Consider the following 23,868-nt stretch of genomic DNA (forward strand, 5'->3'; position numbering starts at 1 on the left):
GATTCGAACCCATGACCTCTGACTCCCAAGCCTGTGCTCTTTCCACTGAGCCACGAATAATAATAATGTTGGTATCTGTTCAGCGCTTACCATGTGCCGAGCACCGTTCTAAGCGCTGGGTGATCAGGTTGTCCCACGTGAAACGTGGCTCACTGGAAAGAGCCCGGATTTGGGAGTCAGAGGTCATGGGTTCAACTTCCGGCTCAGCCACTTGTCAGCTGGGTGACTTTGGGCAAGTCACTTCACTTCTCGGTACCTCAGTTACCCCATCTGTAAAATGGGGATGAAGACTGTGAGCCCCACGTGGGACAACCTGATCACCTCGTATCCTCCCCAGCGCTTAGAACAGTGCCTGGCACATAGTAAGCGCTTAACAAATACCATCATTATTATTAATCCCCATTTTACAGATGAGGAACTGAGGCACCGAGAAGTTAAGTGACTTGCCCAAAGTCACACAGCTGACGGGTGGCGGAGCCGGGATTAGAATCCATGACCTCTGACTCCTAAACCCATGCTCTTTCCACTGAGCCACACGGAGTCCGTTGTCCCACGAGAGGCTCACAGTCTTAATCCCCATTTTACAGATGAAGGAACTGAGGCACAGAGAAGTTAGGCGGCTTGCCCAAGGTCACACAGCAGACAAGTGACGGAGTCGGGATTAGAACCCACGTCCTCTGACTTCCAAAACCTGGTTCTTGCCACTAAGCCATGCTGCCCAGAGCCATCTAAGTGGACTCCGGCACCGGATCAGATCCACCTTTCCCTCCCGGCCCAGAGGATGCACTCCCCACCTGCCCCTCTCTCTAAAATCTCCCCCCTCCTTGAGCATCTTTCCCTCCCCCCGCCAGCCCCCTTCTTCCCGGAGACCCCAGCCTCCCTCAACAACTGAGCCCCCCTCTGCCCTAAGGCCTCCCTTAACTCTCTCTCTCAGGTTCTTTCTCTCGGTCTCTGTATCTCTTTGTCCTTGCTTTTCTATCCTTTCTTTTTTTTTCTTTCTTTTTTCTTTTTCTTGTCCTTTCTTTCCTTTCTCCTCTTCTTCCTCTCTCGTTCCTCGAATCTCCCCTCCGCACCCCAGATTCCAGTGAGGCTTTAAGACGATTCCTCTCTCCCGGACTCGGAGACCGCCCTACCCCCCTAAAATGTGAGGGGCAGCCGAGCTGGACACCTGTCCAGTTCCGGGATCTCCACTTTTTTCCCACTTGGGTCTCCGCCGATCTCCCCCGCGGCCGGCAGAGGGCGACACAGACCGCCCCATCCCTCAACTCTAGCCGGACGCCAGGGGGCAGCAGCGAGTCGGGTTGAAGACGGACGGCTCGGCCGCTGCGGGGCTCGAACACCTGGGTCCCGAGATAAGAGGATAATAAATAATAATCTTGGTATTTGTTAAGCGCTTCCTATGTGCAAAGCACTGTTCTAAGCGCTGGGGGGATACAAGGTGATCAGGGTGTCCCTCATGGGGCTCAGTCTTTATCCCCATTTTACAGATGAGGGAACTGAGGCCCAGAGGAGTGAAATGACTTGCCCAAAGTCACACAGCTGACAAGTGGAGGAGCCGGAATTTCCTCCAGGGTCCCCGGGCCCACCTTCCCTGGCCGCCGGCGAACTCTGTCCCGCTCCTTTCTCCTCTCCAATTATGTCTCTCTCTGGGCCTCTTTTTCTCTTTGTACTTCTAACAACTATGGTGTTTATTAAGGACTTACTATGTGCGAAGCGCTGGGGTTGACACTAGATAATCATATGGGACATAGTCTCTGTCCCACCTGCGCTTCACAGTCCACGGGGGAAGGAGAAGAGGTATCGAATCCCCGTTTTACAAAGGAGGAAACTGAGGCACAGAGAAGTTATGTGACTTACCCAAGATCACACAGCAGGCAAGTGTCAAAAGCAGGATTAGAATCCCGGGCGTCCAGTTTCGTGCTCTTTCCACTAGGCCACACTGCTTCTCTTCTTTGGGTTTCTCTGTCTCCCCAGGTCCCACCTCCTTGCCTCCCTTCCCCGCTCCCCTCAAGGCCCTGGGCCTGTGTCAGCCGCTGCTGCTGACTCAAGGAACAGGAATCCTCCCGGGTACAGGCGCAGCCCTGGCCCGGCCCCCAACGACCCCCTCCACAGCGTACTCCACAGATTACTCCGTTCCCCCCCCCCCCAATTTATTTCAGAAAGGCTGAGTGGAATCCCAGTCTACCCCTCCTCCACCGGGATCCCAACTCCCGGCTGTATCCCTCTCCTCTCCCGCCTCCCCAACACACACTCCTACTTCACATTCCTGTGGTTGCTGGAGGGATGAGGTAAGGTGCCCGGGGTGGGAGAGAGGGAGGAAGAGGGAGGGGAGTTAAACGGGGCAGACCGAGAGATGGATCCACTTCAGCTTGTACCCTCCCACCTAGTCAAGGGATGAGATTTCTTTAAACTTAGGGTGGGAAGGGCCCTCTTTAATGCCTCCCCAACCTCCATCCTATAAGTCCTTTCTTAAATTAATAATACAATTATTATTGTTGTATTGTAATAATAATGATAATAAAGGTACTTGCTAAGTGCTCACTATGTGCCCAGCTCTGTTCTAAGCACTGGGGTAGATATAAATTAGTAAGGTTGGACACAGTCCCTGTCCCACAGTGGACTCACGTTCTTAATCCCCATTTTACAGATGAGGTAACTGACGCCCAGAGAAGTGAAGTGACTTGCCCAAGGTCACACAACAGACATGTGGCAGAGCCGGGATTAGAATCATTGATCTGATTCCCAGGCCCGAGCTCTAGCCACTAAGCCACACCGTAGTCTCCCAAGCACTTAGTGCTCTGCATAAAGTAAGTGCTTAATAAATACAACTGACTGAATGAATGAAGCCTAACTCCACTCCTTCCACTGCTGGTTAGCCAGAACCTGAAGAAAGAGGAAGTCAGCTGTGGGGGTCAGGATAGGAGGAAGGATGGGAGTTTGGGGGTATATAGACAGGCTCCCTAGGGGTGAAATCCCTGCAGAGGAATGTTCCAAGGAAAAATTTGCAGGTGCATCTGGTAAGTCTCTTGTAATAATAATAATGATAACAATAATAAGAATAATTGTTAGGTGGGCATTATGTGCCAAGCACTATGCTAAGCACTGGAGTAGATACAGGATAATCAGTTCAAACACAGTGCCTTTTCCACATGGGGGTCTTTATCTAAGGAGAACAGGTATTGGCTCCCCATTCTACAGATGATGAAACTGAGACCCAAAGAAGTCAAGTAAGCTCACCTTTGGTGAATGGGAGAATCTGTGGCTCTGGCAGGTGTGTGTGTGTGTGTGTGTGTGTGTGTAAATTGGGGTGTGTGTGTGTGTAAATTGGGGGGTGTGTGTGTAAATTGGGGTGTGGGTGTGTAAATTGGGGTGTGTGTGTAGGTGTAGGTGAATAGGTTGGTATGCATGAATCCATGAGAGAACTAGAAAGAGATTCATTCAATAGTATTTATTGAGCGCTTACTATGTGCAGAGCACTGTACTAAGCACTTGGAATGTACAGATCCAAGGGACTGGAACTCGTGTGTGTGTGTGTGTGTGTGTGTGTGTGTGTGTAAACTAGAGAGAGGTCCAGGAGGCTGGAACTTATGTGTGTGCATACATGTGTTTTGTGTGTGTAAACATGTGAGAACTAGAGAGAGATCCTGGGAGTGGGCAGGAATATATGCTTGCATGAACATGCATGTACTAGATAGTGCCTAGTCTATTGTGGACACTCCAGCTCCAACCCCACCCCACCCCACTCCACCCCTACCCCAAGAACAATCACCAGAACTGACGCAGCCACCCTGTTCCCAAAGGCTCTGGGCCAAAAAGGTTTCCATCCACACCAGCCTGGGCCCCCTCTCTCCCCAGCTTCCCCCAACCTTGGATCGGGCACTGTTCCAGAGCCCCTCCATTCCTTCCCAGAGGGCGGGGGCTCTTCCCTTCCCTCTGCCAAGCTTGTGGTGCTGCCCCAACCCCCTCTCCACCCCTGCAGCTATCCCCAACCTCTACCTCTCCTCCCCCTCCTCCCCTCTCTGCCCCACCCCTTCTATCCTCCTGTTCTGCTTTGAGTTTGTTTTGTTTCCATCCGTCTGAGCAACGGGTGAAGTGGGAGGGATGGAGGGCTGACCCAACTGTGAGATGGAAGGTGGAGAAGGGGGGCAGGGAGGCCCAGAGCCAACAGAGTCCACCCACTGTCTCTGCATCAGTCTTGAGAAGCATGTGGAATTTGTCAACCTACACCCCAAGACCTACCTCAGGCTCCTTAATCCTCTCTCTTCCGAGCCCGGGCCCTGGGCCAGCAGAATTCCAAAAGAAGATGGATTTCAGTTGCAGCAGGCAGGATGGTGGCTAGAAGGCTGGAGGGACTTCCTGAGGCCCTCATTCCCCCTACTCTCTCTCCCTTCTACATCGCCCTTACACTTAGATTTGTTCCTTTTAGTCAACTCACCCTCAGCCCCACAGCATTTATGTCTATATCTGTAATTTATTTTATTATCTGTCTTCCCCTCTAGACTGTAACCCGCTAAAGGGCCAGGAACCTATCAACTCTAGTGTATTTTCCTAACTTCTTAGTACAGTGCTCTGCACACAGACAGCATTCGATAAATACTAATGATTGACTGATTAGAAGAGAAGGGTTGATAGAGGGTCCTGGTGTCTTCTTTCTTGAAGATGTATCTACAGAGAAGAGGACCCATCTGTGAGGGCTGGAGGAGAGTTGGCAAAACATGTCTATCAACTCTATTGTATTGTCCTCTTCCAAGCACTTAGTTCAGTGCTCTGCCCACAGTAAGCGCTCAAAATTCAGTCAGTAAATGGTATTTGTTGAAAGCAAAGCACTGTACTAAGCTCTTAGGAGAGTACACTATAACAGAGTTGGTATACATGTTCCCTGCCTTCAGTGAACTTACAGTCTAGAGGGGGAGAGGGATATTGATAGAAATAAACATATTACAGATATGTGCATAAGGGCTTTAGGACTGAGGGAGGGGTTATATAAAGGGTGCAAATTCAAGTGCCAGGGTGACATAGTAGGGAGTGAAAGAAGAGGAAATGAGGGCTTAGGGAAGGCCTCTTAGAGGAGATGTGTCTTCAATAAGTCTTTGAAGGTAGGGAGAGTGATGTCTGTTGGGCATGAAGAGGGCTAATGTTTCTTCCAGGCCAGAGGCAAAATGTAGGCAAGAGGTTGGTGCTGAGATAGCCTAGATCAAGATACAGTGTCATGAGAGGAGCGGAGTGTGAGGGCTGGACTACAGTAGGAAAGCAGCAAGGTAAGGAAGGAAGGGGCAAGGTAATTGAGTGCTTTAAAGCCAATGGTAAGGAATTTCTGTTTGATGATAATAGTGATGATGATGGTGATGATGATAGGGGTGAAAGAGCAAGACTCCAGAGGGAAGGTGTCTGCCTCATGACACGGGGGTATACCCCAGAGAATTCTGGGTCAAATCAGACCCTTGAAGCAATCAATCAATCAAAGGTATTTACTGAACACTTACTGTGTGCAGAGCACTGTAATAAGTACTTGGGAGAGTCCCAAAAAATAGAGTGGGTAGATATCTCTGTCCTCAAAGATTTATAGACTCAAATCCCGATGCGGGGGGGCCAGTACAGAAATAATCCAGGTCTTCAGAGCCTTTGGTGGCATGGGGGAAGGAGGGGACTTTTCAGGGTATCTTGGGGCTAGACTTGCCCTGATACAGCCAGAAGGGTCTGCCCTAAACAAGCCCAGCTTCTGGATACCCACCTCCGTGGCTCAGTGGAAAGAGTCTGGACTTGGGAGTCAGAGGTCATGGGTTCCAATCCCGGCTCTGCCGCTTGTCAGCTGGGTGACTTTGGGCACGTCACTTCACTTCCCTGTGCCTCGGTTACCTCATCTGTAAAATGGGGATTAAAACTGTGTGCCCCACGTGGGACAACCTGATCACCTTGTATTCCCCCCCAGCACTTAGAACAGGGCTTGGCACATAGTAAGCGCTTAACAAATACCATCACCATCATCATTCATTCCCCCCCAAAGACCCCGGTTCATATGTATTTACATTTCGATGGCTGCCTGCCTTCACACCTATCCAGCCCCTGCTTTCTTCACACCACGAGTCTGTTTATTAATATCACCAAGATCCGCCCTTTCCTCTCCACCTAAATGGCTATCTTACTGTTACAGGCTCTCATAATATCCCGGCTGGATTACTGTGTCAGCCTTCTCTCTGATCTCCCTTCCTCCTCTCTCTTCCCGCTCCAGTCTATTCTTCACTCCGCTGCCCCTCTCATCTTCCTGCAGAAATGCTCTGGGCATATCACTCCCCTTCTTAAAAACACCCAGTGGCTGCCTATCAACCTCCGCACGAAACAAAAACTTCTCACTCTAGGCTTCAAGGTTCTCCATCACCTTATCCCCTCCTACCTCTCCTCCCTTCTCTCTTTCTACTGCCCACCCCGCACCCTCCGCTCCTCTGCCACCCACCTCCTCACCATCCCCCGTTCTCGCCTATCCCGCCGTCAACCCCTGAGCCACGTCCTCCCGCAGTCCTGGAATGCCCTCCCTCCTCACCTCCGCCAAACTAATTCTCTTCTCCTCTTCAAAACCCTACTTAGAGCTCACCTCCTCTAAGAGGCCTTCCCAGACTGAGCTCCCCCTTTACCTTCTGCTCCCTCTGCTCCCCCTCTACCCCCCCTTCACCTCTCCTCAGTTAAGCCCTCTCTTCCCCCCTTTCCCTCTGCTCTTCCCCCTCTCCCTTCCCCTCCCCTCAGCACTGTACTCATCCGCTCAACTGTATATATTTTCATTACCCTATTTATTTTGCTAATGAGATGTACATCTCCTTGATTCTATTTATTTGCTAATGTTTTAATCAGATGTTCATCCCCTTGGTTCTATTTATTGCTATTGTTTTTGTCTGTCTGTCTCCCCTGATTAGACTGTAAGCCCGTCAAAGGGCAGGGACTGTCTCTGTTACCGATTTGTACATTCCAAGCGCTTAGTACAGTGCTCTGCACATAGTAAGCGCTCAATAAATACTACTGAATGAATGAATGAATGAATGACTATCCAGCTAGCTGGAAGAGGGTTAGACTTGCTGTGCTTGGCTCAGATTCAGGCAGTGAGAAAGCAGCATGGTATAGTAGATAGAGCAAGGGCCTGCGAGCAAGGGCCATGAGTTCTAATCCCCGGTCTGCCACTCCTCTGCTGTGTGACCTTAGGCAAGTCACTTCACTTCTCTGTGCCTCACTTACTTCATCTAAGAATTGAGACTGTGAGTCCCATGTGGGATAGGGACTACGTCCAAATGGATTTCCTTGTATCCACTCCAGGACTTAGTACAGTGCCTGGCACATAGTAAGCACTAACAAATACCATCATTATTATTATTAAGAAAGGAGTCCTCAAGAGCCCCAAGGGTTATCACCTGCTTTTTTCTTTTCCCTTTCCACTCTGACAAGGAAGTTCTTTCTCAAGTATAACCGCCATCTCTCTTGCTGCTTCCTTACCTTTACAGATTGTTTACTTCCTTTCTTGAACTGCTACAATGGGTTTATATGCATTTGGACCTGTACCCTTTAAGCACTTGATACTCACTCAGCACTTATTACATATCTGTAATTTATTTATTTTTATTAGTGACTGTCTCCTAGACAGTAAGCTCCTTCAATCAATCAATCAATCAATCATATTTATTGAGTGCTAATTGTGGTACTGTTGTACAGAGCACTGAACTAAGCACTTGGGAGAATACAATATAACAATAAATGGACTCATTCCCTGGTCTAGAGGGGGAGACAGACATTAATATAAATAAATAAATTACAAATAAGTTTATAAGTGCTGAAGGGGTGGGAGGGGATGAAGAAAGGGAACAAGTCGGGGTGACATAGAAAGGAGAGGAAGAAAAGGAAAAGAGGGCTTAGTCAGGGAAGGCCTTTTGGAGATGTGCCTTCAATAAGGCCTTGAAGATGGAGAAAGCAATTGTACCTCCTGTCTCTTCCCACTCCAGTCCATATTTCACTCCGCTTCCCAGATCATTTTTCTACAAAAATGTTCAGACTATGTTTCCCCACTCTTCAAGAAACTCCAGTGGCTGCCCATCCACCTCTACATCTAACAAAAACTCCTCACCATTGGCTTTGCAGCATTCAATCACCTTGACCCCTCCTACCTCACCTGGCTTCTCTTCTGCTGCAACCCAGCCCACATACTTCGCTCCTCTAATGTTAACCTTCTCACTGTACCTTTATCTCCTCTATCTCCTCCCTCTCCTGCCTCTGATTTAGAACGCCCTCCCTTGTCATATCCAACAGACAATGACTCTCACCGCTTTTTGAAGGCACATCTTCTCCATGAGGTCTTGCCTTGCTAAGCCCCTTTTTCATTTTCTTCCACTCCCTTCTGCTTCATCCTGACATGCTCCTAGTATTTATCCCCTCCCAGCCTTATGTACTTATGTACATAAATTTATTTATTTATATTAATGTCTGTCTCCCCCTGTAGACTGTAAGCTCACTGAGTCAGTTTATTGTTATATTGTACTCTCTCAAGCGCTTCATACAATGCTCTGCACACGGTAAGCACTCAATAAATACGATTGAATTGAATGAATGAATATGAAAAGGTAGGGCATTCCAGGCCAGAGACAGGATGTAGGAGAGAGGTCGACAGCGAGATAGATGAGATCATGGCACAGTGAGAAGGTTGGCATTAGAGGAGCAAAGTGTGCAGGCTGTGTTGTAGTAGGAAAGCAGTGAGGTGAGGCAGGAGGGTGTAAGGAGGCAAGCTCCTTGTGGTCAGGGAACATGATTAGGTCATGTTGTAGTCTCCCAAGAGCTTAGTTCAGACCGCTCCACAGAGTAAGTGCTCAATAAATACCAATCACTCAATCCACTCACTCCCTCAGGGCGTTCATTCTCTTGGCTTCAGTGACTACCACCTTTCTCCCGATGACTCACAAATCTTCCTCACTAGCCCAGACCGCTCTCCCTCTCTGCATTCTTGCATTTCCATTTGTCTCCAGGACTTCTCTATGTGGATCTCCAACCAACATTTCAATCTCAAACCAAGCTCCTCATCTTCCCCCCAAATCCACTTTTCCATCTAACTTTACCATCACCATTGACAACACCACCACCTTCTCAGTCTCCAAAGCCTGTAACCTTGGCATTATCCTTGATTCCTCCCTCTCTTGCATAAGAGGCAAGGTCAATATTCCAGTTAGAAAACGTTTTCCCTTTCAGCTTCGCAATTACAGTATTCACTGAGTGTTTACTGTGCGCATTCATTCAATCATATTTATTGAGCACTTACTGTGTGCAGAGCACTATACTAAGCACTTGAGAGTACAATATAATAGAATTGATAGACATGATCCCTGCTCCCAAGGAGCTGGCAATCTAGGTAGGGAGATCGTTAATTAAAATGTCGTAGTTAGAAGGAATAATTAGACTATAAAAATATGCACCCCAGTGTCACAGGCTCTGGAAAGGGTGAACTTAGACTCTGTGTCAGGCGGTAAGAAAGGAGTTCCTAAGAGCCCCAAGGGTTATCACCTGCTTTTTCCCTTTCCCTTTCCACTCTGATGACAAGGAAATCCTGTGCTTAGGTGGTATAGAAGTGAGTGTCCAGGGGAGGAGTGGGGAGAAGGAGGATGGTGACAGGGATCATAGTGTTCTAATCCAGTCTCTTATCCTGGGTTCAAATCCTGATCCTCCACTTGCCTGTTGTGTGACCTTGGATAAACCACTTCAATTCTCCATGTTTCGGTTTTCTTATCTATAAAATGGGCATACAATACTTGTTCTCCCTCCTCCATAGACTGCTAGCCCCTTATGCGACAGGGACTGCGCCCAACCAGTTCATCTTGCACTTAGGATGGCGCTTGGGCACATTATACACCCCTTAACTAGTACCACAATTCTTAATACTATTACAGAGTGGGGAGATGAGGGATCAATCAAGGAAGGTTCAGGCAGACAGGAATTGCTTAGCTTTCACCCTTGAGCTCCTCCCATTTTCAGAATTCCACCAAAATCCCTCCTCCTACAGGAGGCTTCCACAGCTTAATTTTCCTTCTCTCTAGATCATATCCTCACTACTAGCAACTCTGAATTAATTCACTGAGCCACCAATAGCATTTTTGTGTACATCCACTTACATATTCTACTTTCAGTCATTCATTCAGTAGTATCGTGGCGCAGTGGAAAGAGCACGGGCTTTGGAGTCAGGGCTCATGAGTTTGAATCCCAGCTCTGCCACTTGTCAGCTGGGTGACTGTGGGCAAGTCACTTAACTTTTCTGTGCCTCAGTTCCCTCATCTGTAAAATAGGGATTAAGATTGTGAGCCCCACGTGGAACAACCTGATTCCCCTGTGTTTACCCCAGCGCTTAGAACAGTGCTCTGCACATAGTAAGCGCTTAACAAATACCAACATTATTATTAGTAGTAGTATTTATTGAGCGCTTACTATGAGCAGAGCACTGTACTAAGCGCTTGGAATGTACAAATCGGTAACAGATAGAGACAGTACCTGCCCTTTGACGGGCTTACAGTCTAATCGGGGGAGACAGACAAAAACAATAGCAATAAATAGATGTTTAATGAGTGAACATCTCATTAAAACAATAGCAAATAAATAGAATCAAGGTGATGTACATCTCACTAACAAAATAATAGAATCAAGGTGATGTACATCTCATTAACAAAATAAATAGGGAAATGAAAATATATAATAATGTTGGTATTTGTTAAGCACTTACTATGTGCAGAGCACTGTTCTAAGCGCCGGGGGATACAAGGTGATCAGGTTGTCCCACGTGGGGCTCACAGTTTTCATCCCCATTTTACAGATGAGGTCACTGAGGCACAGAGAAGTTAAGTGACTTGCCCAAAGTCACACAGCTGGCAAGCAGTGGAGCCGGGATTTGAACCCATGAACTCTGACTCCCAAGCCTGGGCTCTTTCCACTGTGCCACGCTGCTTCTCTAAGCATGCTTCTCTGCTTCTATATAGTTGAGCAGATGAGTACAGTGCTGAGGGGAGGGGAAGGGAGGTGGGGAGGAGCAGAGGGAAAGGGGGGAAAAGAGGGTTTAGCTGAGGGAGGTGAAGGGGGGGTAGAGGGGGAGCAGAGGGAGCAGAGGGTAAAGGGGGAGCTCAGTCTGGGAAGGCCTCTTAGAGGAGGTGAGCTCTAAGTAGGGTTTTGAAGAGGGGAAGAGAATTAGTTTGGCGGAGGTGAGGAGGGAGGGCATTCCAGGACTGCGGGAGGATGTGGCCCAGGGGTCGACGGCGGGATAGGCGAGAACGGGGGACGGTGAGGAGGTGGGCGGCATAGGAGTGGAGGGTGCGGGGTGGGCAGTAGAAAGAGAGAAGGGAGGAGAGGTAGGAGGGGATAAGGTGATGGAGAGCCTTGAAGCCTAGAGTGAGAAGTTTTTGTTTTGTGCGGAGGTCGATAGGCAACCACTGGAGGTTTTTAAGAAGGGGAGTGACATGCCCAGAGTGTTTCTGCAGAAAGATGAGCCGGGCAGCAGAGTGAAGAATAGACTGGAGCAGGGAGAGAGAGGAGGAAGGGAGATCAAAGAGAAGGCTGACACAATAATCCAGCCGGGATATTATGATAGCCTGTAACGGTAAGATAGCTGCTTGGGTGGAGAGGAAAAGGCGGATCTTGGTGATATTATAAAGGTGAGACCGGCAGGTTTTGGTGACAGATTGGATGTGTGGGGTGAACGAGAGAGCCGAGTCAAAGATGACACCGAGGTTGCAGGCCTGAGAGACAGGAAGGATGGTCGTACCATCCACAGTGATAGAGAAGTCAGGAAGAGGACAGGGCTTGGGAGGGAAGATGAGGAGCTCAGTTTTGGACATGTTGCGTTTTAGGTGGTGGGCAGACATCCAGGTAGAGACGTCTTGGAGGCAGGAGGAGATACTTTCAGTGGAAGTAGCTTAGTGTGGCCTAGTGGAGCGTGCATGGGCCTGAGAGTCAGGAGACCTGGGTTCTAGTTCCAGCTCTGCCACTTAACTGCAATGTGACTTGGGGAAAGTGACAACCACTCTTCACCTCAGTTTCCTTAATAATAATAATGTTGGTATTTGTTAAGCGCTTACTATGTGCCGAGCACTGTTCTAAGCGCTGGGGTAGACATAGGGGAATCAGGTTGTCCCACGTGGGGCTCACAGTCTTAATCCCCATTTTACAGATGAGGGATCTGAGGCACAGAGAAGTTAAGTGACTTGCCCACAGTCACACAGCCGACAAGTGGCAGAGCTGGGATTCGAACTCATGAGCCCTGACTCCAAAGCCCATGCTCTTTCCACTGAGCCACGCTGCTTAATAAAATACCTCTTCTTCTCAAGAGACTCGTGTCCATGTCTGATCTGATTCCCTTGTATTTACTCCAGTGCTCGACACAGAGAAAGTACTAAATAAATACCATCATGACTATTATGATTACTATTACTCTCTCCTTCCCGGTCTTTTCTACTTCCTATCTATAAATTATTTGTGTGTCTCTGCTCCGGTAGATTCCTTGAGGGGAAAAATCTTGTCTTTGCCTCTGGGTCACTCTCCTAGGGTCTCAGTACAGTACTCTACCCACAGTGGGTGCTTAGTAAATACAACTGACTGATTGTGGTCTGGAGATTGATCCCGTTTGGTTGGATCAGGATGAGGGCTCAGATTTTTATTATGAAGGATCATCATAACAACAACAATAACGATGATAGTCGTTAAGGCCTTACTATGGGGCCGGCACTACACTGGAGTGGATCCAAGATAATCAGGTCCCTCAAGGAACTTATTTACATATCGCCGCCACTCCCCTCCATCAGGGTCTCCACTCCCTCTCCCTCCGACTGAATGTCTTCCCTGATTGACTCTGGATCAAACGGCCCCCACCTCCCGAGGCCAGAAATCCCGTGTCCCCGCCGCCCCCCTCGTCTCCCAGGTCCGTCTGTCCTTCCTCCCCCGGGGTCCCAGCTCCTCCCCGCGGCCGGATTGGCCGACGAGCCCGGAGCGGTGACCATCTGTATGCTAATCACCCCCCCATGCATACAAATGACCATCTCCTTCCAGCCGAGGGCTGTCCCCGAGGCCAGCCCCCCGCCCCCTCCAGCCGCCCCCTTTATTAGTTCGGGGAGCAGATGGGGCTAGCCCGGCTCTCTGAGGGTCCCTGTGTCCGTCCGTCCGTATCACTTCAGCTCCTCCTTCCTGGGCCTCTCTCTCCCGCTCCATCTGTCTCTCCCCTCGGTTCTCTCTCTGCGGTGGGCTGCGACTCAATTATCCTCTCACTGAAGCTTCTCTCCAACTCCATCAACTTTATGGCTTCCAACATCCGGGTGTCGTTTCCTAATCCTCCCCCCTACGGGAGGGGGTTCTTCAAAGCCCCCTCTCCCCCCCGCCCCCCCGGACCGGGAGAACCGGTTTCCAGAGGGGGATTCAGCCGGGGGGCCTGCCCCTGCTTCCTTTGCACACGCCCCCAACTTGCCCCAGGGATCCAGGCTTTCCGCCCCCCTCACTCCCCTTTCCTCTCATAAGGCGGGCATCGCACCCCCCCCCCGAAAAAAACCTCCCCGCCCACTCCATCCCCAACTCCCCCGGGCATCAGGCCTCTCTCCTCCCTCTTTCTCCAGCTCCTCCCGAAGCCTCATTTACCGTCTTCGCCTCATTTTCCCCCAAACTGGATCAAGTGCCCAAGGAGGGAGAGAGGCGGGAGGAAAAGTAGGGGGGCATCTGAAGGAGCTGGCAGTCGTCCCCCCCCCCGCCCCCCTGCAACCCCTCCACCGCATCCCCTTTGGGCCCGAGCAAGGGGAAGCGGAAGACAGGCGGGGTGGAGGGGGTGGGGGGCAGAAATTAGGCTCAGATCCAGGGACAGGAGAAACCAACTTTATTGGCTCCGGTCAGAAAATCCAGTGTCGAAGACTTTAGAGATCCAGTGTGATACAGCAGCGAGGGGGAGGGAAGGTAGACTCCTGGGGTGGGGACGAAGGAAGAGGAGGAGGGGGGCTTGGCTCTGCTCCCTCCTCTGGGTTGGTGGGATAAAAATAGTCCCTGGCAACCCCTCTATCTTCTCCCTGGGGCCCCAAGCCGGGAGCTGGGGGCTATTTTGGGGCTGGGGGAAGAGAGGGAGGGAAAAACGGGGGGAGGGAGGGCCCTTTAGGAAAGGTCCCAACTGGAGCCCTCCCCCACCACACACCCCTCTCCCTAAGGTCCGTCCTATGTTCCCGAATTCAGGAAGGAAATGGAGGGAGAGGCCGGGAGAGAGAAGGCGGGGGCGGGAAGGAGGGGAGGGGGCGGGGACTGTGTTTGAGCATGGGGGAGGGGAGTCAGAGCTCAAGATTTTTCCTGCGCCCCCATAACCGCCCCCCCCCCCCACACTGGGGGGATGGAGGGATCCAGTGTGAGTGACCGGGGGCCAGGCTGGAAGTTGGGCCGAGTGGATGCTTAGGTCCCTGGCCTGTCGGGAGTTAGCACTGTGGAAGAGGAGGAAGGGGAGTCAGACTCCTGGAACCCAGGTGACCTGATGCCCAGTACCCTGCCCTCCATCCACACTCTCTGCCCTACTCCCAGCCTCTCCCACTGCCCTCCTCCTATCGGGTACCCCAGCACTGGCTCCCCAATCCTCCCACCCATGGTCACGGACTCCAGGCCCAGCTCTCTGCTACCCCCCTTCATGGTCAGGAACCCCAACCTCAGCTCTCCACTCCCCCTTAACATGGTCAGGTATCCCAGTCCTGGCTCTTCCCCAGCCCCAACTCTCCACTCCCCCCACCCACAGTCAGGAGCCCCAGCCCAGATCTGCCCTGCACCCGTCCCCGGCTCTGACCTCTTCCCCAAAGGCACTGTGAGCCCCCCCTCCTCCGGGGGCCCCAACCAGGAGCCCTGTCTGCTCGGTCCTCTGCTTTGCCCCAGGGCAGCCAGGTTCCGGGTCCGGCGGAGGCCTACGCGGGAGTCAAGGCCAGAACTAGAGTCAGATGGGCTGGGCCAGAGGAGGTGGGGGTATGGAGAGATAGGGATGGGTGTGGTGGGGAGGGGAGTCAGGGACCGGCAGGGTCAATGCCAGGTTGGGACAGGGAGCCCTGGCGTCATGGGGCCGGGGTCACTCACGGGGTACCCTTCTCGCCCCTGGAACAGGGCAGCCGGTGGCGGCGCTGCATGAAGTAGAAGAAAGCGACGACCAGGAGGAGGATGCCCACGCTGACCGCCACAGCGATGACTGCCACGCCGGCCTGGGGAGCTGCGGGGGATTCTGGAAGATGGGACCAGGCAGAGTGGGGAGATAGCGGGAGATGGTGCGTTGGGGAGGAAGGCCACCTGGCTGCCTGCCCTCCCAGCCCCGTCCACCTGCCCTCGCCAGCCAGACACTTCCTTTAGCAACACCAAGTCAAGTGTTTCCCTGCCACATGCCAAGAGGGTCATCCCCACAGCCACATCCCCTGATCACTCACCAACCCTGATGTGGAAGAGCCGCTTCGTGACCCCATGGGGGTTCTGGGCTTCACAAGTGACCCCATCCCGGGCCACGGCAGCTGTCACCGTCAGCTTCAGGGAGCTGGTCGCCCAGCCGCCCAGTCCGGGGGCTCGCACGGCCGGCTGGGCGGCGAGGGAGGACAGAGAACAGTGTTGGGGGATGGAGGTGGGGGGGAATGGGGGAGGGAAGAGAAGGAAGGGGCTGGGCGGAGGAGGGAAGAGTGGGGAAGGGCTCCTCTGGGGGTTCAGACCAGATGTTTTAGGAGAGCTCATTAAGGGGACAGGGAATGAGGTGTAGCTGCTGAATGGAGGGTGGTGGGGTCGGATGGCAGGGGTGGGGGCGGATGGAGGATGGTGCAGGGAGGTCGGGGGAGGTCTCACCGTGCCCCCAGGCTGGTTCCAACTCAGATGAGGCTCTGGGTGGCCCCGGGCAGAACAGCTCAGGGTCACCACGTCACCCTCAGTCCACACCTGGTCAGACTCCCCTGCCTTCTTCAGTTGCTCTACCGCCTCCTCCTTAATCTCCGGCTTCCCTAGGTGGGAAGGGGGACAGGAGGCCGGTTGCGATGACCCCGACCCCAGGCTCCTCCCCATCCCTCCTTCAGACAGGGGTTCCCAGCAATCTCAGGTCCCGGTTCCAACCCTCCAGCACCCTCACCTGTAACAAGAAGCTGCAGGGTCTGGGTGCGGTTGAGCCTGGGCACAGCTGGGACGGAGGCTTCACAGACATAAGTGCCCGCGGAGTCAAAGGACACCGAAGACAGAGAAAGGAGGGGTCCTGGAGAGAGCTCCACTAAGTCCTGCCAGGCCACAGATAGGGGATAGGAGGAATTCAGAGGTGGGAGGAGTCAGGTGGGGAGGGAAAGGGACAGGTGGGAAGAGTCCCCCTCTCTAGTTTGTGAGCCTGTTGTGGGTAGGGAATGTGTTTGATGTTATATTGTACTCTTCCAAGTGTTTAGTACAGTGCTTAGCATACAGTGCTCAATGAATATGATTAATAATAATAATGAGTCAGGTGGGGAGGGGGAGAGGTGGGAGGAGTCAGGTGGGGAGGGCGAAGCAGAGATGGGAGGAGTCAAATTGGGGTGAGGGGAGGCAGGGGCATAGATGGGAGGAGTCAGATTGGGGTAGGAGGAGGGAGGGGCAGGTAGGGAAGAGTCACGTCGGGGGAGTCATCCGGGAAGTGGGGTGGAGGGGTCCCCACCATCCTCCCAGCCCCCTGACCTTGATCCAGCGCAGTTTGGGGGCCGGCTCCCCGTGGCCAGAGCAGCTCAACTCCACAGCTTGTCCTAGGGGCACGGTCACCTCCTCACTCACCGGACTCAGCTTCAGGGGCTCGATGTCTGTGTGGGAAGGGGGGCAGGAGGCAGAGACTCAGTGCCCCCAGGACCCTGGTGTAGCTCCAGTACCAGCGCCCCATGTCCCCACTCCCTGCTTCCTCCCACCTCCCCTCAGCCCACTGACCCAACTCCACCTTCCCAGGCACTCACAGGCCACTCGGAAACTAAGGTTGTGGGTCAGCTCGACTTCGGGAGGGGAATCGAAATCCAGGACCTCGCACCGGTAGGTCCCTCCTTGGTCCCGCTGCACTTGAGCGAGGACCAGCCGCCCCCCAAAGTTATTCTTCAGCCCCTGCTCTTCTTTGCCCTGCGGGGGGCAGAGGAGTCACCCACCATCCGACCTGGAGCTTGGGGATTTCAGAGCGTCCGGGTAGGGGTGGTCTGTCGGCCCTTGGGGGTCTGGGCCTTGGGGAGGGGAGGGGCTGGGTGGGGACGGTCGGAAAGGTCAATTCAGGGGTCACCTGGATGCGGGAGAAGATGTACTCAGGTTCAGGACTCCCGTCTCCCTTGCAGACCAGATGCACATCATCCCCCTCCTGGACCCAGGCGTTTGGGGTCACTGGGCTGTCCAGCCAGAACCGCACGTTCTCTGTAGGGTCTGGGGTGGAAGCAGAAAGGGATAAGAGGGATTTGCTCCTTCTCTGCTCCCCACAAAGGTGAGCCCCTTGGGCAGGGAATGTTTCTACCAACTCTTTTATTGTCCTCTCCCAAGCGCTCAGTGAAGTGCTCTGCAAACAGTAGATTCTAAGCTCTTTGATGGAAGGGATCACATCTACCAATATTACGTACTGTCCCCTCGCAAGTACTCAGTCCAGTGACCTGATCAAGTCTACCAACTCTAGTGTCCTCTCCCAAGCGCTTAGTACAGTGATCTGCACACAGTAGGTTGTAAGCCCTCTGATAGCTGGAATCACATAATAATAATAATAACAATAATTATGGTTCTGGTTAGGTGCTTACTATGTGCCAAGCACTGTTCTAAGTGCCAGGGGAGATACAAGTTAATCAAGTTGGATACAGTCCATGTCTCACATGGGGCTCACAGTCTTCATCCCCATTTTACAAATGAGGTAACTGAGGCCCAGAGAAGCAAAGTGACTTCCCCAAGGTCACAGAGTAGACATGTGGCCGAGCCGGGATTAGAACCCATGACCTTTTGACTCCCAGGCCCATGCTTTAACCAAAGCCAGGCTACTTCTTGGTCTACCCACTCTATTGTACTCTCCCAAGCTCTTAGTACAGTGCTCTGTTAAACTATTGAGTGACTGATTGATAGGAGGGAAAATGAATAAGGTGGGGAACCGAGGTCACAAGGTCAGAGGTCACTGGAACAAGATTGGGGTGGGGGGAAAAGGGGAAGGCAGGTGGGGGACTCACAGTGCAGGGTGAGATTGAAGGGATTGGAGATCTGCTTTCCAGTCCGGCCCTGGGGCAGCGGGTAGTGAACGGCACAGTGGAAGGTGGCCTGGCGGTCAGCCTTGGTGGGCCGCAGGTAGAGAGAGCTGGAGAGTGAGAGGAGCCCCGAAGCCTCACGGACAGTGCGAGGAACAGCGTAGCGCTCTGCAGGGGGTGAGCCGGAGGGGCTGTCAGAGCATTCGGGCCCAGAGACATGGCATCCTCCTGCCTCCTCTCAGCTCAGGGACCCGGGAGCCCTGACCAGAGGCCCCGGCTGGCTCCCTCAGTCCCCATCCCTGGCGGTGGGGGGAGCCGGTTAAGATGCAGAGTTGACTGGGTGGGACTGCAGGCTCTAGACTGTAAGCTCATTGTGGGCAGGGAATGTGTCTGTTTATTGTTATAGTGTACTCTCCCAAGTGCTTAGTACAGTGCTCTGCACACAGTAAGGGCTCAATAAATATGACGGAATGAATGACTGGGATGGAAGGGGTGGCGGAAGGGGATGGGCAGAGGGGCCTGGGCAGGGGGACAGGGCCTGGAGGATTCCTGGGTGGGGACGATAGCAGTGCTCCAGCTGGCACCTGGCCGAGGGCCGGCTGTCCCCAGCTGTCCCGGGAAGCAAGCGAGTGGGCCTCCTCCCTCCCTGTGGATGGCCAATCTCCCCTGGGGTCAGCTGGGGCCGGGGCCAGTGATCCCCTCGATCCTGGTCCACAGCCTCCAGCCCCTCACCTCCATTGATCTCGGTAGGGACCTGCAGGAGCTCTCCATTCCGGTACCACGTGATATTGGGGGCCGGGTTGGCATTTCGGCTTAAACAGTTGGCAATCTGGGCAGGGGCCAGGGTTGGGGGAGGAGGTGGGTGAGCTGTCCCATGACCCCTACCCGCTCCCCAGCCTGCTCTGACCCAGGCCCCCTCTCTGCCTCAAACCCCAGGCATCTGTCCCCCCAGCCTCCTCCAACCCAAGACCACGCCCCATCCAGGATCCAGGTGCCTGGTTTCCCAGCTTGCTCCGGTTCCAGCCCCTCCTCTCCCCTCAGGACCCAAACACCTGGCTTCCCAGCCTCCTCCCATTCTGAGCTCTTTCCCTGACCAGAATGTAAGAGCTTGGTTCTCCAGCCCCCTCCAGTCCCAGGCCTCCTCCCTTCCCAGGCCTCAGGCAAACAGCCCTCAGCCTCTTCCTCCTCCTATCCCAGACCCCATCCCCACACAGAGCCCAGGCATTGGGCTCCCCAATCCCATACCTCCTGCACGGTCCCCTCCGTCACTGACAGGATCCCCTTGTTATATGTGACCTCAGGGGGCTCGGGGACAGCTGGAATGAGGGAAGAGTTCAGAAGATGGACCCCAGGTACCCACATTTGGCCCAATCCAGCTTCACCCTCCCCATACTGAAGATGTCCTCTCTGTTGTCTAATCTCATGCCCACCTGCTGTAACTCTGAGATCCCAGGACAGGTGGCTGGGGTGTGAGAGGAGTTTCAGGGAAGGAACTGCTCCGGTTGGAGGCAGGGGGAGGGATGGGATATCTTTGATGGAGCCCGGCCATTTCCCACTCTTTTCCAATTGTCTCAGTCTCCCATCCCCTGCTCTCCTACTCTCTCTCCCAGAGCTGCCTGTCCTTAGCCCCCTCCTCCAGGAAGCCCGGAGGGCTCTCCCCCACCCCCTCACTCATCTCCCTCCTCCTCCCGCAGCCCAGGCCATTACCATAGACGTGAAGGCGAACGGTACCCTCGGCGCTGCCCTCAGTGCCTGCCCCGACCTGGCACAAGAAGTCCCGTGCGTCGCTCACTCTGGCCTTGGGCAACACCAGGCCCCCTTGAGAGTCCAGCTCCACTCGACCACTCAGCTCGGTTTCCTGGTCCACATGCCCAGTCATAGCTGGCCATAAGCCCTGGGCATAGGCCACCCGCTTCCGAGCGCCAACACGGTTCATCTGGGGAAGGGAGGGGAGGGAAGAGGGGAAGAGTGAGTGCCACGGTCTATTGGTTCCTGGGTCTGGCCAAGAGAATCTACCCCTCATCCAGCTTGCTGCAGCCTGAGAAAAAGGGAGTCCTGGGTTTGGCAAGGAGGTGGGGGAAAGCCGCTACCAGCCACTACCGTCTCCCTCCTCTACTCTGGCCCTCTCTCCACCCACCCTCCCTAGTTCCCTCCACGCTGTCCCCCACCAAATACTCACGATGAACCACTCCAGCAACTGATTGTTCTGGGACCCCAAGGCAGAGGGGGTGCAGGACAGGGTGGCCCGGGCCCCCCGCATCACCTCCACCAGGGGGGGCACAGTCACCTGCACCTCTGCCCAGGCACCTGTGGACACAGGGGAGAGGGGAAGGGGATATCCTGCCTAAACTCCCCTCTCCCCCATCCCTCCCCAGGGAGGCCCGGCTCTAGCCCCAACCCCAGTCACTCCCAATGGCCCCTGACCCAAATCCCAGTCCCCAAGAGAAAGGTCCCTGACTTAGTTTCTCCTGCCTCTGGCTGCATGACTCACTTTCCCTGGTCCCAGCTTCAGTTTGGAGTGAAATCTTAGTTTATCTGTCTCTGGAGCTCTCCTTCCACCACTTACTCTAATCCCAACAATGGGATGGGCTGAGCACCTAGAGTATGCTGAATGCCCACAGTGTGCTGAGCACCTAGTGTGCTAAGTGTCTACAGTGTGCTGAGCACCTAGAGTATGTTGAGCACCTAGAGTGTGCTGAGTGCCTACAGTGTGCTGAGCATCTACAGTGTACTGAACACAGTCTAAAGGGGAACAGACAGGAATGACTGATTTACAAACAGCAGGAGGAAGAAAAAAGATATAACTGGAAGTGACAAGAGTGAGGAAAGATGAATTAGGAGATGAATAAGTGGCGGACATAAATCGATGCCCATCTAAGAGCAAAGGGTGGCCCTGTGCCCGTCTAAGTGCTCCCCTCCTCCTCCTTCCTGAAACTCCTTGACATTCCTGCATCTGATCAAGCCGAATGGGAGGAAGAAGGAAGGGGGAGACGGGAGGACCAGCAGACAGACTCAGCGGGTGAGCGAGAGCCCAGCCAGAAACTAGAGGAGGAGGGGGGTGTTGCAGCCAAGAGCCCCCTGATACCATCATCAGTGCCAGCTGGCAGGGAATGGGGTCAGAGATTTTCCCCGCTCCCCATCAGGAGCAAGCTGCATCTGTCCCCAGCAGGAGATTGAAGATTGGGTCCCCCTCCCCTGCTCCCCAGTCCCCTCAGCCCCCCATCCCTGCCTTTCTTGCTCCCTGCACAGTAAAGGGACCCTCTCTGTGAAGGCCCCAGCGTCCTGCTCAGGCCTGAGCTCTCCTGGGCACGAAGGGGTTACAGGAAGGGAGGCCTGGGCTGTCACACTGACAGGTGCTGGCGAACAGCTGGGGCCAGGACGGGCACTGCTGCAGCCTCTGCCGCCGCTGCCGACCTAAACAACAACCCAGCGGGGGCGGGGGGTGGGTGCAGAAAGCCAGAGGCGACCAGATGGCCTGAGATGCACACGGGGCCCAGGTGCCTTTCCTTAGCCACCGCCCCGGCCACCCACCCCCAAACCCTTGCACCCAGGTATCCCATCCCCTCAACCCCTCCTACCCCCGATTCTGAAACCAAGATCCCAGTTTTCTGCTCTACCTCATCCCTGCCTTCCAGCCTGGCTGTAACAAGAAGCCTAGAGCTTATGACGAGGGAAAGTGAAAAGCAAGAGACACAGTAGGGAGCAGAGACAATCTCTCTGCATCTCTCTTCTTATCTCTATGATTCTAACGTCCTCTTTGGAGGGTCTCCCTTGCTCTCTCTTTCTATGCTTCTCTGGTTTCTGTCTCTCAGCATCTTTACGCCTGTGCCTCTGAGCCTCTAAGCCTCTGCCTCTGTTTCCCTCTGCTTGGCAGGCTGCCTCCACGAAGCCCAGACTCCCCCGCTGGGAGGTGAGCATGTGGGTGGGGAGTGGGCCGGGAGGTGGGGTGGGGGAGACCGTCCCCGGCTCAGGAATGTGGGAGGGCGCAGGAGCCAGCCCAGGCCTGTATGCCTGACGCCTTGGACCCCAGGGGCCCCCAGGCCCCCCGACCCCCCTGGGCCTACCGGCCCTTCTCCTCCACTTTCCTCTGGGGGCTCCCTGGGGGAGAGTGAAAAAGCGGGGGGGGGGGGGGGGGAGCTGAGCTATTCCTCAGAGAGCAAGGGGGTGAGTCAGCCAAAGGCAGGCATCAGAGTCCCTGAGTCTCAGAGGGGATGGAGGAGGCTCCTGGGGTCCGGAGAGGAGTGGGAATCGAAAGGCAGGGCTGAAGGAGGCAGGACTCCTGGGTCCCAGAGGGAGGGTCTGGGGGAGATGTTGCCTAGGGAGGAGGGTAACAGGCCCCTTTCTAGGTTGGCTGCTCCCCACCCTCTTTGCCCCCAAGCCTCCCCGCGGGGCCCAGGGAGAGAAGCCAGGCCCTCCCCAGGGCCGGGGAAAGCCCCAACCCCAGCCGCTCCCTGCCCCGCCCAGCCCCGAGGGAGCAGAAACTGCAGCGGCTGCTGCAGGAGACGGGCTGTGCGGAGGGCCAGGACGCCTGGGTCCCAGGAGAGAGAGGCAAGAGCTTCAGACGGCAGGGATAGAGGGAGTGTGAGGGGGTTGGGGTGGGGCAGCGGGAAGAGGGATTGGAGATAACGTGTTTGGATCCCGAGAGGGGAGTGAGGTATTGGGGTGGGGGGTACAGTTGGGGACTGGCAGCCAGGACGCCTGGGTTTCCAAGTCACTGGGTGCTCCCACCCTCTCCCCAAGTCCAATGTCCCCATGGACTCCAACCCACCTTAGGCTCCGAGGTCCATCCCTCCCTCTCCCCACCCCCCCACCCCCCACCCCCCCGACAGGGTCAGTGGCTCCGGAGGTTACACGGGGCCAGAAGGTGACCGACAGGGCCGGGGTCTTCCTGGTCGCGCGGCTCGCCAGCTGCCGAGTGGGGGACGGGGAGGGGGGACGCCTCTACGTCTCTGGGGGTCTCGGCCCAAGGGGGTCTCTGCTCGCCTCCCGCCTGTCTCTCGGTCTTTCTCTCCCAATGTCTCCTCCAGGATCTCTGCGTCCCTTTGTCTCTTGGCCACTAGGTGTTCGAGTCCCAGTGGGGTCGAGGGGCAAGAAGGGGCGGAACAGTTGTGGAGGCGGGACCGAAGCGGACAGTGCCTCTGGGATCGGCTGGCCCAAAACCAGGAACTTTCAACTGGGTGGTGGGCGGGACGAGGACGGTCCTGGGAAAACAGGGGCGCTGGGGGAGGCTGAGAGTGCACGGGCCCCGACCCCCAAATCCTGGGGCCCTCGGATCACCCATCCTCCTGTCCCGTCCCCCCCGTGTCTTCCCGATTTCCCCTGGACTATCTCCGGGAGCCCCCAATACCCCCCACCCACACTTTAGGGGTCCTCTCCCCTGAGCACTCCCGGACTTCCCGCCCCCTCCCCTCCCGTCCTCATACCTGGGGAGCCGCCCAGCAACAGCGCGAGCAGCAAAAGCCCGGGGGTCCGGGGGTCCCGGAGGGGGCGGAGGCGGGGGGACCGGGCCGGGGGCTCCATGGTCCGGACGGCGGCGGCGGCTCGGAGACTCTAGAAGCAACTAAGAACGAGGGAGAAAGCGAGAGAGCGAGTGCGCCCCGCCCCCGGCCTATCCCCGCCCCCTCCCCTTGAGCCCCCCTCCGTCCCTTCCTTCTCTCTCTCCCCCTTCCCACTCCCCCCAGCCCTGGCACTCAGCCCA

The 23,868-nt window shown here is 54.6% G+C and overlaps 1 protein-coding gene across 1 annotated transcript; it reads right to left on the bottom strand.

Annotated features, from left to right (window-relative positions):
• Positions 1-13,832: 13,832 nt before the first annotated feature.
• BCAM (basal cell adhesion molecule (Lutheran blood group)) lies at positions 13,833-23,705 on the bottom strand. The gene is made up of 15 exons (XM_029066586.1): positions 23,594-23,705; positions 20,350-20,477; positions 19,878-20,106; positions 19,416-19,486; positions 18,903-18,999; positions 18,156-18,338; positions 17,240-17,376; positions 16,929-17,085; positions 16,663-16,781; positions 16,097-16,238; positions 15,820-15,971; positions 15,417-15,561; positions 15,076-15,217; positions 14,795-14,909; positions 13,833-14,441 (listed from the first exon to the last, which is right to left on the bottom strand). The coding sequence occupies exons 1-15, from the start codon at positions 23,688-23,690 to the stop codon at positions 14,436-14,438; spliced, it is 1,920 nt and encodes a 639-aa protein (XP_028922419.1). The 5' UTR covers positions 23,691-23,705; the 3' UTR covers positions 13,833-14,435.
• Between the last annotated feature and the right edge of the window lie 163 nt (positions 23,706-23,868).

This window comes from Ornithorhynchus anatinus, chromosome 5 (assembly GCF_004115215.2).
Source record: "Ornithorhynchus anatinus isolate Pmale09 chromosome 5, mOrnAna1.pri.v4, whole genome shotgun sequence".
NCBI lineage: Eukaryota > Metazoa > Chordata > Mammalia > Monotremata > Ornithorhynchidae > Ornithorhynchus > Ornithorhynchus anatinus.

Coding starts and splice junctions, on each gene's coding strand:
- BCAM (XM_029066586.1), bottom strand. CDS start 23,690: ATGGAGCCCCCGGCCCGGTCCCCCCGCCTCCGCCCCCTCCGGGACCCC. Junction 18,339..18,902: donor CCCTACCGAGATCAATGGAG/GTGAGGGGCTGG, acceptor CACCCCCTGCAG/AGCGCTACGCTGTTCCTCGC. Junction 14,910..15,075: donor AGGGGCGAGAAGGGTACCCC/GTGAGTGACCCC, acceptor ACTCCCGCGTAG/GCCTCCGCCGGACCCGGAAC.